This window comes from Purpureocillium takamizusanense, chromosome 7 (genome assembly GCF_022605165.1).
Source record: "Purpureocillium takamizusanense chromosome 7, complete sequence".
NCBI classification, from domain to species: domain Eukaryota; kingdom Fungi; phylum Ascomycota; class Sordariomycetes; order Hypocreales; family Ophiocordycipitaceae; genus Purpureocillium; species Purpureocillium takamizusanense.
In genome coordinates, this window is record NC_063074.1 from 777,551 (window position 1) to 792,648 (window position 15,098).

General features: G+C 57.9%; 3 protein-coding genes across 4 annotated transcripts; 2 read left to right on the top strand and 1 right to left on the bottom strand.

The window, feature by feature from the left end:
- Window positions 1-1,605: 1,605 nt before the first annotated feature.
- Window positions 1,606-3,331, top strand: JDV02_007544 (uncharacterized protein). Of its 2 annotated transcripts, XM_047989047.1 has the most exons (3): window positions 1,606-2,039; window positions 2,116-2,606; window positions 2,667-3,331. In XM_047989047.1, the coding sequence occupies exons 1-3, from the start codon at window positions 1,775-1,777 to the stop codon at window positions 3,021-3,023; spliced, it is 1,113 nt and encodes a 370-aa protein (XP_047845046.1). In that variant the 5' UTR covers window positions 1,606-1,774; the 3' UTR covers window positions 3,024-3,331. The 2 variants fall into 2 exon arrangements, with proteins under 2 accessions (XP_047845046.1, XP_047845047.1); XM_047989048.1 differs by having other exon boundaries at window positions 1,606-2,606.
- A 3,777-nt stretch (window positions 3,332-7,108) lies between these two features.
- JDV02_007545 (uncharacterized protein) lies at window positions 7,109-12,174 on the top strand. The gene has a single exon (XM_047989049.1). It carries the CDS (start codon window positions 8,081-8,083, stop codon window positions 11,693-11,695), a length of 3,615 nt encoding a protein of 1,204 aa, XP_047845048.1. The 5' UTR covers window positions 7,109-8,080; the 3' UTR covers window positions 11,696-12,174.
- On the bottom strand, window positions 11,858-15,032 carry DBP10 (RNA helicase). Its single transcript, XM_047989050.1, has 2 exons — window positions 14,701-15,032; window positions 11,858-14,638 (listed from the first exon to the last, which is right to left on the bottom strand). The coding sequence occupies exons 1-2, from the start codon at window positions 14,963-14,965 to the stop codon at window positions 12,210-12,212; spliced, it is 2,694 nt and encodes an 897-aa protein (XP_047845049.1). The 5' UTR covers window positions 14,966-15,032; the 3' UTR covers window positions 11,858-12,209.
- Window positions 15,033-15,098: the final 66 nt, after the last annotated feature.

The window sequence follows — 15,098 nt, forward strand, 5'->3', positions numbered from 1 at the left end:
TGGCCTTGGGTGTCAGCATCCTTGTGCAGGCCATCGAGCGCTTCTCCCATATTACGCGTGAGTCCAAAACACTAGATGTTCTGGTGGCAGGCTGACAGATGGAAATCCAGCAATTGAAGACCCCAAGCTTGTCCTGATTATTGGCTGTGTTGGATTTGGCCTGAACGTCATAGTTATGTCCTTTCTTCACGGTGAGCCACCTCCTCTGTGCGCCAGGGGGGTTTGAATACTAAGCTACGAAGAACATGACCATGGACATGACCACGGCGAGGAGCACGGACACAGCCACAGGCACTCAAATGAGTTGGATACAGAAGAAGAAGAAGTTGCATTCCACATGAGCGACTGGAAGCCTACAGCACAAGCAACCACGGTGAATCCTTCTGCTGCGATCAAGGTGCTGGACCTGAGTTCTGATGTTGTCTTCAAGAGCCATCACGAACACAAACACAACATAGCCAAACCCTCTCGCCCCGGACGAGACCTTGGAATGTTGGGTGTTCTTATTCATGTTGTTGGTGATGCCATTAATAACATAGGTGTGATTATTTCTGCCGTGGTCATTTGGAAAGCCGAAGGACAAGGTCGATACTACATCGATCCTGCAATCAGTGTCTTCATCGCTGTCATGATCTTCCTCACGGCTATACCATTGACTAGAAGCAGCGGGAGCATCCTTCTGCAAATAGCTCCTGGAGGCATTGATCTCGAGGACGTGAAGCATGACATCGAATCAGTGAGAAGACAAGCGCGTAAACCAGGGGATCTCTAGGGCTGACAAGAAATCGCAGATTCCGGGCGTTGAGTCGGTCCATGAATTGCACATTTGGCGTCTCGACCAGCATAAGTCAGTGGCAACGGCTCATGTAGTTGTTGACGATAGGACTGTCAAGAACTTTGAGGAAATGGCCAAGGTCATTATGGAATGTTTGCATGCATACGGTATTCATTCGGTTACTCTCCAGCCGGAGGCCCTGCCTCCAAGCGACACCGCGACAGGTTTCGCTCGCAGCGTACACAATGGGGCGCCGTCTCAAGTCAAGAAACGAGTCAGGCAAAGAGCAGGATGCCAGCTCGTGTGTGGGAAGCTTTGTGACAGGATGAGGTGCTGTGAGACGGCCAGTGCGAGTTGAGTTGCAGGGCTTCCGCTGTAGTAACTTGAATTATCTCACGGCCGGAATCTGACATGGCGATTCAAGAGGCAGCTTAGTGACCAGTGCTGCGAGATAGTCTCACATACAGTGACTCACGACCCCCGATGTCCGCTTGTGTTGAGCTATGATGATGGCGAGTCGGCCGGCAAGACACAGTCGACCGCGCTACTGGTGTCCAGGCTAAACTGGCCAAATGGCCAAACGAAATACAAGATGTGATAGAGGAAGCAGAAAAACGGTAGCGACGGAAGTGGTAATGAGGACTGCATTCGTATATTGTGCGATACGCAGCGCTTGGACTAGGTCGAATGCTGTCCGCCATGGAGCTTCACGGAGGTGACATGTGCCGGCAAGCCCCTCTCGGGCAAACTCTTCTGCGCGGACGTTGCCTTGTCCGAACTTCTGGACCATCTAGTTAGCGCGGGGTGTATGCCGCGATGCCGCTTTCAACTCCGCCTTTCGGCAAACACGGCCAGCGAATAAAAGTACCACGGTGGCAGTCGAAGTCGACGACCAACAGACACAGGATTTCATTCGTCATATTGCAGTTAATTGCTTCGTAACCACGCCCAGTCAATTGTGTCCAGTCTCTCTCTTTCTGTGCAAAACCCCCTGTCAGGATGCCGCCGACCGCTGTGCTGCCATCGCCCAGGACGTACAGCATTGCTGCCATACCCGCCGACGGCATCGGGCCAGAGGTCATTGAAGCTGGGATTGAGGTCCTGTCTGCTCTTGCCGAGAGCCTTGGATCCTTTGCGATTGACTTCACGCACTACGATTGGAGCTCTGACACGTACAAGAAGACGGGCAAGTACATTCCGGACGGCGGACTGGAACAGCTCAAGAAGCATGACGCCATCTTCTTTGGTGCCGTCGGGGCGCCTGGTAAGAGTTCCTCGACGATGGATGAGGATGCCAATGTTCCGTAGGCGACGAGAGATACGAACTGATTCATCGGTAGACGTTCCCGACCACATCTCTTTATGGGGACTTCGCCTGGCTATTTGCCAACCCTTTCAGCAGTACGCCAACGTGCGTCCGACTCGCATCCTGCCCGGCATTAGCTCACCGCTGCGCAACTGTAAGCGCGAGGATCTTGACTGGGTCATAGTACGCGAGAACAGCGAGGGCGAGTATGCTGGGCAAGGAGGTCGCTCCCACAGAGGTTGCGCTTGGGAAACAGCGACAGAAGTCGCCATCTTCACACGGCACGGCATCATTAGGCTCATGCGATTCGCCTTCGAGACGGCACAGAGAAGACGGCGAAAGATGCTCACGGTAGTCACCAAGAGCAACGCGCAGCGCAACGGCATGGTTCTCTGGGACGAGGTGGCAGCAGCGGTGAGCAAGGAATTCCCAGACGTCACCATGGACAAGATGTTGGTCGATGCTATGACGGTGCGCATGGTGCAGAAGCCGGAGAGCCTCGACACCATTGTCGCGACGAATCTCGTGAGTAGACGGACCGGCGGCGTACATCTCAACAAATGGAGACACTGACTGCCAAAAAAGCATGCCGACATTCTCTCGGACCTTGCTGCTGCATTGGCTGGATCCATTGGCATCGCTCCCACGAGCAACCTCGACCCCACTCGCGAGCATCCGTCCATGTTTGAGCCCATTCATGGCTCTGCGTTCGATATCACCGGCAAGGGCATCTCCAACCCGATCGCAACATTCTGGACTGCCGCCGAGATGCTCGCATGGCTAGGCGAAGACGAGGCGTCTGCTACCCTGATGAAGTCGGTGGAGAACATTTGTGCCCGTGGCGTCGTGACGCCCGACCTGGGCGGTATTGCCGGCACCAAAGAGGTGACGGCTGCTGTGCTAGCTGATATCAAGGGAGACTCCAGCAAGACGCACCAGTAGGCGGACTTGATGTACTGCGTACTTCCAGTCGATCACCTTTGGCTACCAATGCGAAGAGCTGGACGATACATTCAAAGGCAACTCTCCATGTTGGATCGTAGCGATTCGTGGGAGCTGGCTTCAGGAACCCACGCCGCTGGGCATCAGTCGAGGACCCGCGGTCTGAAGTTCGGGCACTGGCCAACGCCAGGGGTCTAGTTTGACGATGATCGCGACCGAACGTCTTGTCACAGAGAGAGCGACCAAGGCATTATTACCTGGCGCAAAGCTGGGAGGTTGGCTGTGTAATAATAAATTGCCCTTGTGCCGCCGCCAAGCTCGGACGCCGTCCATGAATCGAGCTTGACCTCCGGGCTGCTGTTGTCCCCTATCCACTACGTGCTATTATGGCTCTAGCCCCGGAAGTGCCGCGCGGTAATGGATACGGTGCGATGGGCCGGCCCACCAGCCACGAGAATTGTTGTCTGCTAAGTTACCTCCGGTATGCTATTGGGCGGCGCAGGGCTGGGAGAATGGCGAGAAATGCCGCGGCCCTGACCGAATGGTTCTCGGCTGCTCGGCGCTGTGGTGGCTTGCGGTTTGGTCTGGTACGCGCGACTGATGAAGAGCCGCGGCGAATGGCTGATGAGCTGCGTGCCCCCTTTGTGGTGGCTGAACGTGCTCATGAGTTCTGTACGCACACAATCGGTTTATGTCCTTTGTACGCACGAAGTACATGATCCATAGAGGCATTGAAAATCGGCTCACCGTCGTTGAAATGCGTCGCATGTCTGCCAAGGCGCCAGGACCGGAGGAAGAGCTCGGCTGGTGGGCTGTACTATACCCATGGCGCCATCCACGAAGCATATACGGAGTAGGAAGGGAAGCGAGCGGCAGCCGGTTGAGCATTGCCGACTGCCTCGGGCACCATCGGACACGGCGCGGGCGGGGCTATCTAGCTTGGTGGCTTTGCAGCGAGAGAGCCAGACTGGTCGAGTCAGCGGAGCAGCCCAATGGCATGCTGTGGGTTGGAAAACCCAAGGTAAGGTGCCCGCCCACACGCTGCCTGGGCGGGCCGCTTGCGATGGGGGAGGACCCTGGCGCCTTTGGGTGGCTTTGACGGGCCCCATTCAACCTTGGAAGACCTGCTCTCATCAACAGGTCAAGCCGCCACTGGACTTGGCCGAGCAAGGCCGGCGTCGATAGGTGGCACTTGAGCGGGGCGGGGTCCGTGGCCGGGACTGCCGCCGCTTCCTGGCCGAGCCGCGTGCGTGGCATGACACGGTTACGGGCAAGATGGGCCAGAGTGCCCGCTCGTTTATTAAACGCCCGCTCATCCCCACCAACAAGCCAGCCTGCCTGCCAAAGGCAGCAGTGGAGGGCATGAGGGATCCGTCCCTGGCATCCTGGCCCAAATCGACCTGTCTCGCGTGACACTGCCAGGCATGCAGCTTCTGGCAGGCTCCGGGTCACGAGGGTGGGCCGGCTCGTGCGTGAGCAGTCTCCCAGGCGCTTCGCATACTTGGAACGTATGCCCTGTCGACGAAGATACAGCAGCGCGGGCAGTGGGCGAGCTGGCCAGGTAGCACGAACTTAGAATGTAATAATGACCATGCTTGGGTAGGGTAGCTGCGACGATGGGTCGGTCTGAGAGGCCGTTGTTGGTGTTGGTACTGGTGTTGGGAGCTGGAGCAGCATCCAAAAGGTTGAGCTGCACGAGGGGGACCAGGAGTCCAGTGGCAAGTTGCACAAGCAGGAGGCGGGCGGCGGGGAAGGGAAAACGAGGATGGGATGGAGGCTCCTTCCTCACATGAGTCGACCTACCGACCGCCTGCCAGTCCTGCCCTCTCCGCGGGTCACTCGTACCATCCGTCCTGTAATAGTAATTATTAAGGACCATTTACTGCCTTAGTACAGTAACGTACTGTAATACAGTATCTACCTGCTAGACCTACTAACCTCTAACCTCGGATACTCATGGAGGTAGGCACTAAGCAACGTACCTACCTACTAAGGTAGGAAAAGCACTTCATCTTGAAATTTCCGCCATACCCGTCTCACCGCAACTTCCGCCGTTCTTTCGTCTTGGATGCCTGGCTCAAGGAGGCCACGAGTGATGCAGGTGGTGGTGCATCGGCGTGCACGGCGTCATCTGCACAGCCGGACAGGCATACAGGGCCGACGGGATGCGACTGTGCGACGGAAGTGGGCAGCAGGTTCGTCATGATTGCCATTCGCGGGCATGGCCTCTTGGTTGGGCAAGAGGCATGGGATTCCACGGCCGATCAGATTTGTCCTGCCCTGTCTGTCCCCTTGCTTCCATGCAATGCCTCCCCATCGCCCGCCCCCCATGCGCCCCATGGCCCCCTCCACAGCGGTGATGGCGAGGTTCCGCCGCGCCCAGAGTCCACTCGTTGACCGCCGGTGACGGAATGGGCGGCCAGGTTGACTTCACACATGCAGTCCTGACATGCATGCATCGGCTCAGCGTCGCCTTGAAGAGCCACAGCACTCGGCCAGGAGGTTTCGGCATCGTCGCCGCCAACAGCTGCCAGCTGCCAACAAATGGATGGCGAAAGGTTCCTTTTCAGGGGGGGGCGCGTCGTAACTCGGTAGCCTACAAACCCATCTTCCACACACAGGATGGCCTCGAAAGTTTGTGGTGTGCATGTTCTCAAGCCCCCCCTGCCACCGACATCGATCCCGTTTGCCACATGACGACGATGGGGCTTATTTCCTCCAGGGGTCGTTGGACGGTCATGACGGCGTACGGCGCTTTGTGCTTTTTTGTATTGATTGACACTCGTAGTCCCTTGCCCTTGCTTGTCCTGGTATCTGGGGCCCTTTTGTCCTGCCCTGCCTGTCTGCCGTCAAACTCACGGCTGAGTTGCCACAGGAAGGGCCCGGCCGTTGCCCGAACAATGCTATCGCGAGTCTGACAGGCCGGGGTGAGATTCTCGCAAGAGCACTCCAAGTGGAAAGTACACCGACTTGTACGCCCCATGCGCGGGGGTCCCAAAGGTTGCCCCGGCCACCTCGGGGCCCCCTGTCTCTGGTAAATGACGAGACGGGCACTTTCTCCAGTGCTCATGCGAATGAGGTGCATGTCTCTCTCTCTTCCTCTGCAAAGGCCGCTCATCTCCAGCCGATCCTGCGATACTCATGCTTTCGCGAAAGATCGTGTGTTGCAATCTTCTTCCTACCTTGAAGAGGGTTGGTGGCTGTTGGCGCTGGTGGCAGCCCACCCGTGGTAGCTCGGGCGAGGCACACGGGCAGGTGGCGCAAGGTCGTCATTACTTGGTACCTAAGCAACTAAGCTTCCAGTCCAGGCCCAGGTCGGCCTGGCACCTACTTTCGTACGCCGCCGGTCCGGTTCTGTCCCCCCCGGCCCGCGACGCTTCCTGCCCTGCATCCTGGTTCAGAGCTGCCTTCCATTCACTTCACTTGAATGCCCCCCTCTCTCTCTCCACTCCCACGCCACGCCCCGCCCCGCCCCGCGCAGGCAAGGAAGGTAGGCGTATGAATGCCAGCAGTGTGCACCCCCGACTCCGGGTGTAGTGGGCGTTATTAGTGCCTCAACCTTCACTGCGGTAAGGTACTACTAGGTAAGTGCCCTGAACTCCAGACTCCAAGCCGGACGTTGTATGAACGTAGGTGCCCCAGCAAGCTGCGCACCACGGGTGTCGGGCAGCCTTTCAGGGCCAATATGCCAAATGGAGCCGGCGGGTTTGGGAGGTGCCTCCCGGCTACCAGTGCCATGGAAGCAAGTACCTTGGGTACTTCATCCCTTCGGCCAGAGGTACGAAGGACGCTGTACCTAGTACTTATTTGCCCCAGGGAGCCGCCGCTCGCGTGGTGCCGGGGCACCGCACCACCCACCTACCCAGGGGAGGGATTTTGGCACCATGGAAGTTCCCTATTGGACGGCGGGAGCTCCCTCTGCCAGCTGGCTCCCTCTGCCGCTCCACTGATCGGTGTGCGATGGAGGTGCTTCGGCTGCCTGCTCTGCCCGCCTGGTTGACCCGGCTCTCTGGGTCTGCGGACTCTCGGCGCGCCCAGGCCATCCTTGCCTGGTCTGGCCTTGCCTGCCACGCCCGATCCACCACCTCCAGCTTATCCACCGCCCCCATGCTCGAATGCCCGCCTCCCTCCATCCCTCCGCCACTTTCACAAGTCTATCCCGCATCGGAGCGCCCTGCCCGCCGCAATCTCGACGTCTTCATTCATCCACACTTGCCGCCCACAAACCGCATCTCTTCATTGCCAACCTGTGAAGACGTCGTTGCGCATTCGGCTCACCATCCTGCGGGGAGGAGACACAGTAGCACCCGTGGCCCCGGAGACCCGCCATCAGTCGCCCTCGCCACGCCGCCCGATTTCACTTTCGCTGCTCGCCGCCACGCCGCCCCGTCTCGTGCTGCGCACCTCTGTCGCCTTCCCGGAACTCTGCGGCCTTACTGCTCGCCTGCCTCGCATCAGCGCCGAAACACGTGTGGATGATGAACCACCACTGGTAATCGTCTCACCGACTGTGTCACGACACGGCCACCGGTTACTCGCCTCGCCCTACGTCCTGGAACGCATTTCGGGCTGACCACGCCGGCCGCGCAACACTATCTCTTCCGGTCTAGGGCACACTGACGGCGCTTTAATCGTTGACCGCCCCTCGCTCTCTGCTTTTGCCTGTCGCGTCCATCATCCTCGGTCTGTGCGCGGCATCTACCCGGTCCCTTGAGACGCAGTAGTCCATTGTGGTCTCACTTCGGAGCCTCTTGCGCACTCTCATTGAATCCGTTGCCCGCCATCTCTCCGGATCCTTTGACATATACGCGGTCTCCGTAGCTTAACCGGACTCTTGACACCAGCTTCTGTCTTGCGGCCAGGTGCTGCGACTTCGTTGCACAGCCCGACTATGCCTGCAGTGCGAGGTCACTTGGTTTTCCACCTGCTCATGAGAGCCAACCGGCCGACATAACTTGGCTTCGACTACGTCGCAGGCTCTTCTGACCGCAACTCACGGGATCGTGGCCTCCTCATCACTCTCTCACTTTGCGAATGCATCACGCTCTGTGGTCGACATGCTAGGGCGGCTCCTCCATCTGGGCTCCGGAGGGTCGGCCACCCCCCAGGCCGCTACCAGCAGCAGCAGCAGCACGCCTCGACCGGCCCTCCCACTCGAGTCTGTTCAGGAGGATATTCACACACGGAATCTCCTATTTCCGGACGCACAGGCACTGTACCAACATCGCAACGATCAAGTATTTGACTTGTCTTCTGCGCCGACGACACCATCCGCTGCGGCCGCCAACTCGTACGATGTGAGCGACGACTTTGAGCTTGACTCTCGAGATGTCCGCGTCATCGTTCTCCAGGATGCTCTAGGGCCTACGAATGCCTCTCTACTTTATGACAGCCACCTGCCCCCAGAACAAGCGGGCGAGCGCTCGCCCGCCCGCCAGGATTCGAGGAGAAACCCCCTGTCACCGCGCAAACCCAGCCTCGGGCAGTCGTCTCGGCCGCTCGTGATTCAACCGGATAGCCCGCAGCCTCGTCAGGGTGCCTTTGATCGCCGAGCGTCAGTACATGGCCGGAGCCAAAGTTATGCCGAGACAGATGCTCAGAGGATTGTCCGCGAGTATCGTGAGGAATTAGCGACGTTCTCGAGCTGCATATTTGGCAATTCCGAGCTGATGGCCTACAAAGGAACATCGACAAAGGTACATGTTGTGCCGAGCGATACTCGCCCAGCTGACTACTCCGCATCCGTTCTTGGAGATGGGAGGAGCTCCATCGGCCGCTCCAGCGGCCGCTCGAGCAAGCTGTCACAGTCATTCTCCTCACAGACTGTCTCACCGACCATTGGCCCTCCACTCCCACCAACCGGCTACTCTCGACAGAGTGACAAGAAAAAGGTCCTCATCACGCGGCTGTTCCCAGTCAACCTGACCGCCGAGGATGCCGACACCAATGTTACACCGCAGGGCCGGTTTTCGGACGACAATAATGGCTTTCCCTTTCCATCCGCCGGCGATGATTCCGCACCTGGAAAGAAGAAGAAGCCGCAACCTAAGCAGAGGCGAACACCCATGTACGCCGTTGTGCTGGTGGTGCAGCTCCCCCGTGCGTCATCACGGATGTCTTCCGCCGCCCCGGCGAGATCAACGTTCCGTGAATCGGGATCATATAACGACCAAGACTTTTTCTCCTCCTCCTACAACTCAACCAAAACTGGTTGGGCCATGGCTGGCTCTGGGAATTACGGCGATGTGACCGACTCGTCGTATTCGATTGATTTTGAAGACCGAATTGACTGGCTCACACAACACTGGGACATCATCATGCGAACCTTGACACACCTCCAGTCGGTCGTGGCCACAACTATTCATGGCCTGCTCAAGCAAGCTGATACTGCCTCTCCTGGCCCACACTCTACCTCGACGACCTCGAACATGATGTCTCGGACCCCTTCGTTATCAGACAGAAGAAGCAACGATATCCACCGAGCAAAGCCACACAAAAGCACAACCAAGCTTGTATCCCTAGCCCCGACCTGTCTCAACAACGACGTCAACATCGCGCACGAGGCAGGGTTGGCGAGGACCAGAGTGGTCCTGGGGCTTAGTGCCTCTAGAGTTGTTACTGGACAGGGCCGGTGGGGTATCTGGCGCGACGAAGCAATCTGGACGTCGCGGTGGTCTTCATCCACGGAGAGGGGCCAGTTTTTCTATAACCTCTTGACAGGTTTCCTAGCAACTCATACCGACTGGCTGCAAGCCCTCTGTGGACCTACTTTCAGCAAAAGAGCCGCAGCGGCTAGACGAAACCGAAATGAGGAGGACTTGTCACTGCCCGCGCGAACCATTGTGGTGTCCGATGACAAGATGGCTGCTCGCAGGTTGATCTTCCTTCTCTCGGCATTCTTGCCTGCAAGCCAGCAAGTATCGCCAGCGCGGCCGCACCGGCCGAGCACGTCCGCATCCTTGGGTGGCTACTCCAACTCTCCTCCGACGGTCATCATCCCCATTCTTCGCGAGGAATCTCTTCGCCGCAAGATCAACCGGCGTAGTGGTCTACGTCGTGCATCCCACTCGAGGACCGCTAGCCAGAGCACACGGGCGTCTGGAGTTCCTCCGCAGCTTGCTCACTTGACCCTTGATCGAAATCAACATCAGCGGCGTGCTTCCGATGCCGCCTCAATCCGGACTACGAACATCCCAATGCCCGGCCAGGACTTTGTGAATCGCAAGAGCAGCGCCGCGACAACCGCCACGATTGTACCGGAAGCCACGACACCACACTTTGCAACCGCTCAGCAGCAGCGCGATAACCATAGAAGGCGTCGCCCTGGTAGCAGCGGCAGTGTTGCAGCGGACGACTTGAAGCGCTCTCTGAAACGCGTTGAAAGTAGCGGTCAGACGACATCAACCAGCTCACGACCAACAAGCCAGGGGTTGAAATGGGGCAGCTTGGTGAGTGGACTTTGGACTGCTCGCCGAAGAGAGTCCATCGACAGCGGCACATACAGTCAAGGGAGCGACCTCCGGTCGCCAATCAAGACGAGCTTCGGCCGACCGGATAAGCTGTCTGAGATGGTTCGAGAAGTCTCGCCTGCTGAAGAGTCAGGTGAGGCGGTGACCCGCCAAGTGTCTCAGCCTTTCGATGCACGCAATTTCGGTACTGCTCCGGATGACGTGAGAAGAGGCAGAGCGTCATTCTCGCAGGCGGAAAGGACCCCCGACCCGTCTGGCGCATTTGAGTCTCCTGTCAAGACGTCTATCAACGCCGACGATGGAGTGATAGACGTTGACGTCCCGTTTCCGGATTTCATTGCATCGTATGAATCGGCTATCAGCTCGCCATCCAGCAGCGGTTACCTCTCAACTCCTGGCATGCCCAGCGGCTTAGAAACTTTCGAGCAGTCAGCGCGGTTTGCAATTGAGGGCGATCTGCCGCTCAACGCCGCCGGATGGCTGAACCGATTCCATCCAGACTTTGCGCTTCAGGCTCTGCCACCGCAAGACAATTTGCTGGATAAGGTGAAAGCGGCTCTGCAAGCAGAGCCTACACCCGCACCTGATTTCCCGGTCGGCAACAGTCAGTCTGCACGCTGGGTGGATGTCAGCGCGGTCGTCATCGCAGATACGATGACAAATTCTGTCAAGCGTTATGTTTACCGTCGGCTGGTCAAACCTAAAGCCCTGATGGATAGAGTCTCCGGAAACACCATCGTCCCTGGCCACAATGGATCCGTGCTGTTGACGCCATCCGTTCTCCCGTACGAGCATCAACTGGAGGAAGAGTGGCTGGATGATGACATTTTTGTTGCTGATGAGGCGTTAAAGGAGTCCATTGAGAGGGTTATCCACTCGACACCGGACGCTAGCAAAGAAAGCTCGGCGTCTTCATCGCAGGCCCCTAGCGACTTTCGGGGCAGCACTGACAGCGGCAGCACCATGCCTGATGCGCTTTCGGAGGTGACACAGCTTGCTGATCAGCCCCTGGATGTGCCCAGGGTACAGTGCAAAGCAGTTATCCTGTCTACGCTAGAAGAGATGATTCGGGAAGCCATCGATAGGCGCGACATGGACGGTGGAGGACAAGAAAGCAGCAACAGGCACAGCCGTCAACGCCAGCCCAACGTCTTGCGTGACGCTGTGCGGCAATGGGTGGCAAACCTGGATGGCGCAAACTGATGTGCACGGGGTGTTTCATACACGCCACTGGCAGCGGCATGCCGCGACTGTATCACCAACATTTGCATTTCATGATTTTTAAGCAGGCAACAACGATACCCCCAAAGGGAGCGGCGATCTAAGGACGCGGCACCTCTTGATGGCAGAAGGGTGCAACTTTCTGCTCTTTACTAGATGCTTAATATATATTCTGGCTCCATCTTCGCAGTCCAAGGACTGCATGGCGGCTGGCTTTGAGGTTGCTCTGGATATGGATGGACAGAGCAGGACCGAAGAAGGTGTATTAGGGATTGCGCACCATTGGGCTTTACTCGGTATAGATATGACAACTGTCGTATAGTTGCTTTGCATTGATGCCTTGGAATTGCCATGGTGACCCGTGTAATTTGCAACTATGTCGGGCAGGTCGGACGAACGTGTGGGACTGTCACGGCACCGTGGTGAGTTGAGAGGGACGCTGAACGAAGATAATTCACTGTGAACGCTATGACGGTACTTGAGCGGGTACTGCGCGCTACTTCTTCTTCGAGGGCCTCGCGTTCTTGGCTCGCCGCTTCTCCTGCTCCTCCCTCGCCTTGCGGATGTCGTGCAGACCCTTGAGCTCCTTCTTGCTGCCCATGCCGTCGCGGAAGCGACCGACGCGCTTCTCGCGTGCCTCGTCGACCCTCTTCTTGCGGACCTTGAAGTCGTCGCGGAACTTGTCCGCCTCCTTGGGGGCCTTCTCCTGCTTGTGGCGGAAGCGCTGCCCCGAGGGGATGCCCTGCACCGCGCCAGGGCGCTCCTGCTCGCCGACGCGCGGCCCGCGGCCCATGCGCTGGGCGCGCTTCCACCTGTCGAAGCGGCCGCTCTGGAAGGAGGCGGCGATCTTGACGCCGCTCTCGCCCGTAATCATCTTGGCGCCCTTGGAGCCGTCCTCGTCGTTGTCGCGCGAGACGTACTTCTTGGCCTTCTTGTCCCAGCGCATCTTGGCGCGTGCCGGCGCGCCAAATGACTTGGAAGACTCGTCGTTGCCAAGGTCCATGGTGGCGTCGCGCGCGGCTTCGACGAAGCTGGATCCGGCGCCGCCTGAGTGAACGCCGTAGCCGCGTTCCTCAGCGGCGTTGATGGTCCGGGGCGTGTAGGACATGAATACGTCCGAGTCGCGCCAATCCGTCTTTCCCTTCCTCTTGCCGCCCGTGTTAGTGACGGTCACCTCCAAGTCGTCGTCGTCGTTGTCTGGGGCTGAGTTGTGAGCTGACGGGGCATCATCAGACTCATTGTCGCCTGAATCGACATCCATCGCGTTGCCGTCCTCCACGCCCTCGAAGCCCTCGTCATCCACATCCTCGGCTGTTGGTTTCGCCTGCCTGTTTCTAGGGGTGATTCGTTTCCTCAGTTGCTTCATCACCTCTGCTGCCTCAGAAGTTCCCTTGTCGGCATGACCGACCTCAAAGATAGTCTCTTGAGGCTTAAACCCGCTGATCTTGGCCAGCATGGCGGTACGAGCTTGCTCTTGGCCATCGACGTCTTCTCCAAAGAGTTGATGTAGCTGCATCCAGCCATCGGACGCGACGACTTCTCTGGCGCGCTTCGCACTTTGGCTCGACGCTGAGTTTCGAGTTTTCATGTAGAGCTTCTCCGCCTTTGCCGCCACCTTTCGCAGTGCGTCAATGTCCTCTTGCTCATCAAGGACCCTGTTCATCCACTCGACGTGCGTCTCCATGGCGTCTCGTTTTAAAGCCCCCACCACCACGTCTTGGGCAAAGGAAGCATCGCTGCCGTCTTGCCCAATAACCAGCTTCTTGCCCAGGAATAATTGCAAGTCGAGAAGATACGGTGCATCAATATCTCTGACGAGGCTGTAACTCCAACCCTTCTGACCCGCGCGGGCTGTTCGACCAACTCGATGAACAAATACCTTGGGCTGGGGCGGAAAGTCAAAGTTGATGACATTCGCCAGGACGGGGATATCAATACCTCGAGCTGCAACGTCAGTGACAACAAGAATATTCGTTTTGCCTCCCCTAAAGTCTTCCACTTGTATCCGGCGGGCCAACTGATCCAGGGAGCCGTAAACGTGCGATACTGCGAAGCCGGCATGCTGCAACAGGTTTGCAAGGTATTCGACGTGGTGCTTCGTGGCCGTGAAGATAATGGTCGAGTGTTCTGTCGGCTTGCCAGGGCCCTCAGGCCCTCGCTTTCGCTTCTTTGATGCCTTGTCGTTCTCCTGCTGCGCTCGCTTGGGGACTCCAACAGGAACCTTGATAACGTCATGGAGAATATGAAGCAACGAGCCTTCCTTCTCAGCTCCCTTGACCGAGAAGAAGGCACTCTGCAGGTCTGGAGACACCTTTGTTTCAGCGTCAAGACGGACTAGGCTCGGGTCTTGTAGGCCGGCGCGCGCGAATTCCACTAGCGATGCAGGCAGCGTCGCTGAAAAGAGTAAAGTCTGCCTCGAAGGGGGCAGGGCGTGCAGGATCTCGGTCAGCTGCGCCGCGAAACCCATCTCAAAGAGCCGGTCTGCCTCATCGAAAACCACGTATTGGATGGAACTCAAGTCCAAGCCCATTTCGACTTTGAGATGCAGGAAACGACCGGGTGTGGCAATGACAATGTCAGGGTTGGCAGTCATGGAGCCAAACTGCTCTTCAAGGCTGTCACCACCGACTAGGAGCACGGCCTTGAGGTCAGTACCGCGGCCAAACTCCTTGACAACCTTGAGCGTCTGAATGGCCAGCTCGCGCGACGGCGAGAGAATAAGAGCCCGGCTGCCGAAGCGGCCACTATGTGCGCGCAGGCGCTCAATCATGGGTATGACGAAGGCCGCCGTCTTGCCGGAGCCTGTCCGCGCCATGCCCACGACGTCTTTCCTGTCGAGAACTAGCGGTATTGTTTTTCTCTGGATGGGTGTAGGAACGGAGAAGCCCTTTCGTGTGATGGCTTTCAGCAGATTGGCATTTAGGCCTATGTAAAAAGACGGTCAGAATATGTTGCCTCGTCCGCATTGGGATGGGGAGGGTTCGCACCCATCGCCTGAAAGCCGCCGCCCTTCTTCACTGTGCGCCCCTTGAGGTTCGAGTTCTTGCGATATGAAGCCGCCTGTTGTAGCGCAATGAAAGCCTCGTCATCGCCATCTTCTGCGAGCTCGGGGCCGTTCAAGATGCCATCTATGTCCAGCTCGCCGTTGGGCGCAGAAGCGTGAGCGCCATTGTCGTCTTCCCCGGGGTAGAGAGACCCCAAAATATCGAGCTCAGGCTCCGAAGCCGCGGGCGAAACTGCACGTCGAGGCATGGCGGCGGCTCGCGGTGCTCGGAGGCTGTCGAGTGGTGCCCGTTGAAGATAGAGTCGAGGCCTTCCTCGTGGCGCGGACCAGTCTCACCGTCGAGTCTTGGATGCCGACTTTTTTTTCTGGGCCCAGCGACGT

What these genes read in the sequence shown, in the direction of transcription:
- JDV02_007545 (XM_047989049.1), top strand. Translation starts at nt 8,081, where the DNA reads ATGCTAGGGCGGCTCCTCCATCTGGGCTCCGGAGGGTCGGCCACCCCC.
- JDV02_007544 (XM_047989047.1), top strand. Translation starts at nt 1,775, where the DNA reads ATGCCGCCGACCGCTGTGCTGCCATCGCCCAGGACGTACAGCATTGCT. An exon ending in TGGTGCCGTCGGGGCGCCTG is followed by an intron (nt 2,040 to 2,115) that starts GTAAGAGTTCCT and finishes ATTCATCGGTAG; the next exon opens with ACGTTCCCGACCACATCTCT. An exon ending in CCATTGTCGCGACGAATCTC is followed by an intron (nt 2,607 to 2,666) that starts GTGAGTAGACGG and finishes CTGCCAAAAAAG; the next exon opens with CATGCCGACATTCTCTCGGA.
- DBP10 (XM_047989050.1), bottom strand. Translation starts at nt 14,965, where the DNA reads ATGCCTCGACGTGCAGTTTCGCCCGCGGCTTCGGAGCCTGAGCTCGAT. An exon ending in CGGCGGCTTTCAGGCGATGG is followed by an intron (nt 14,639 to 14,700) that starts GTGCGAACCCTC and finishes CTTTTTACATAG; the next exon opens with GCCTAAATGCCAATCTGCTG.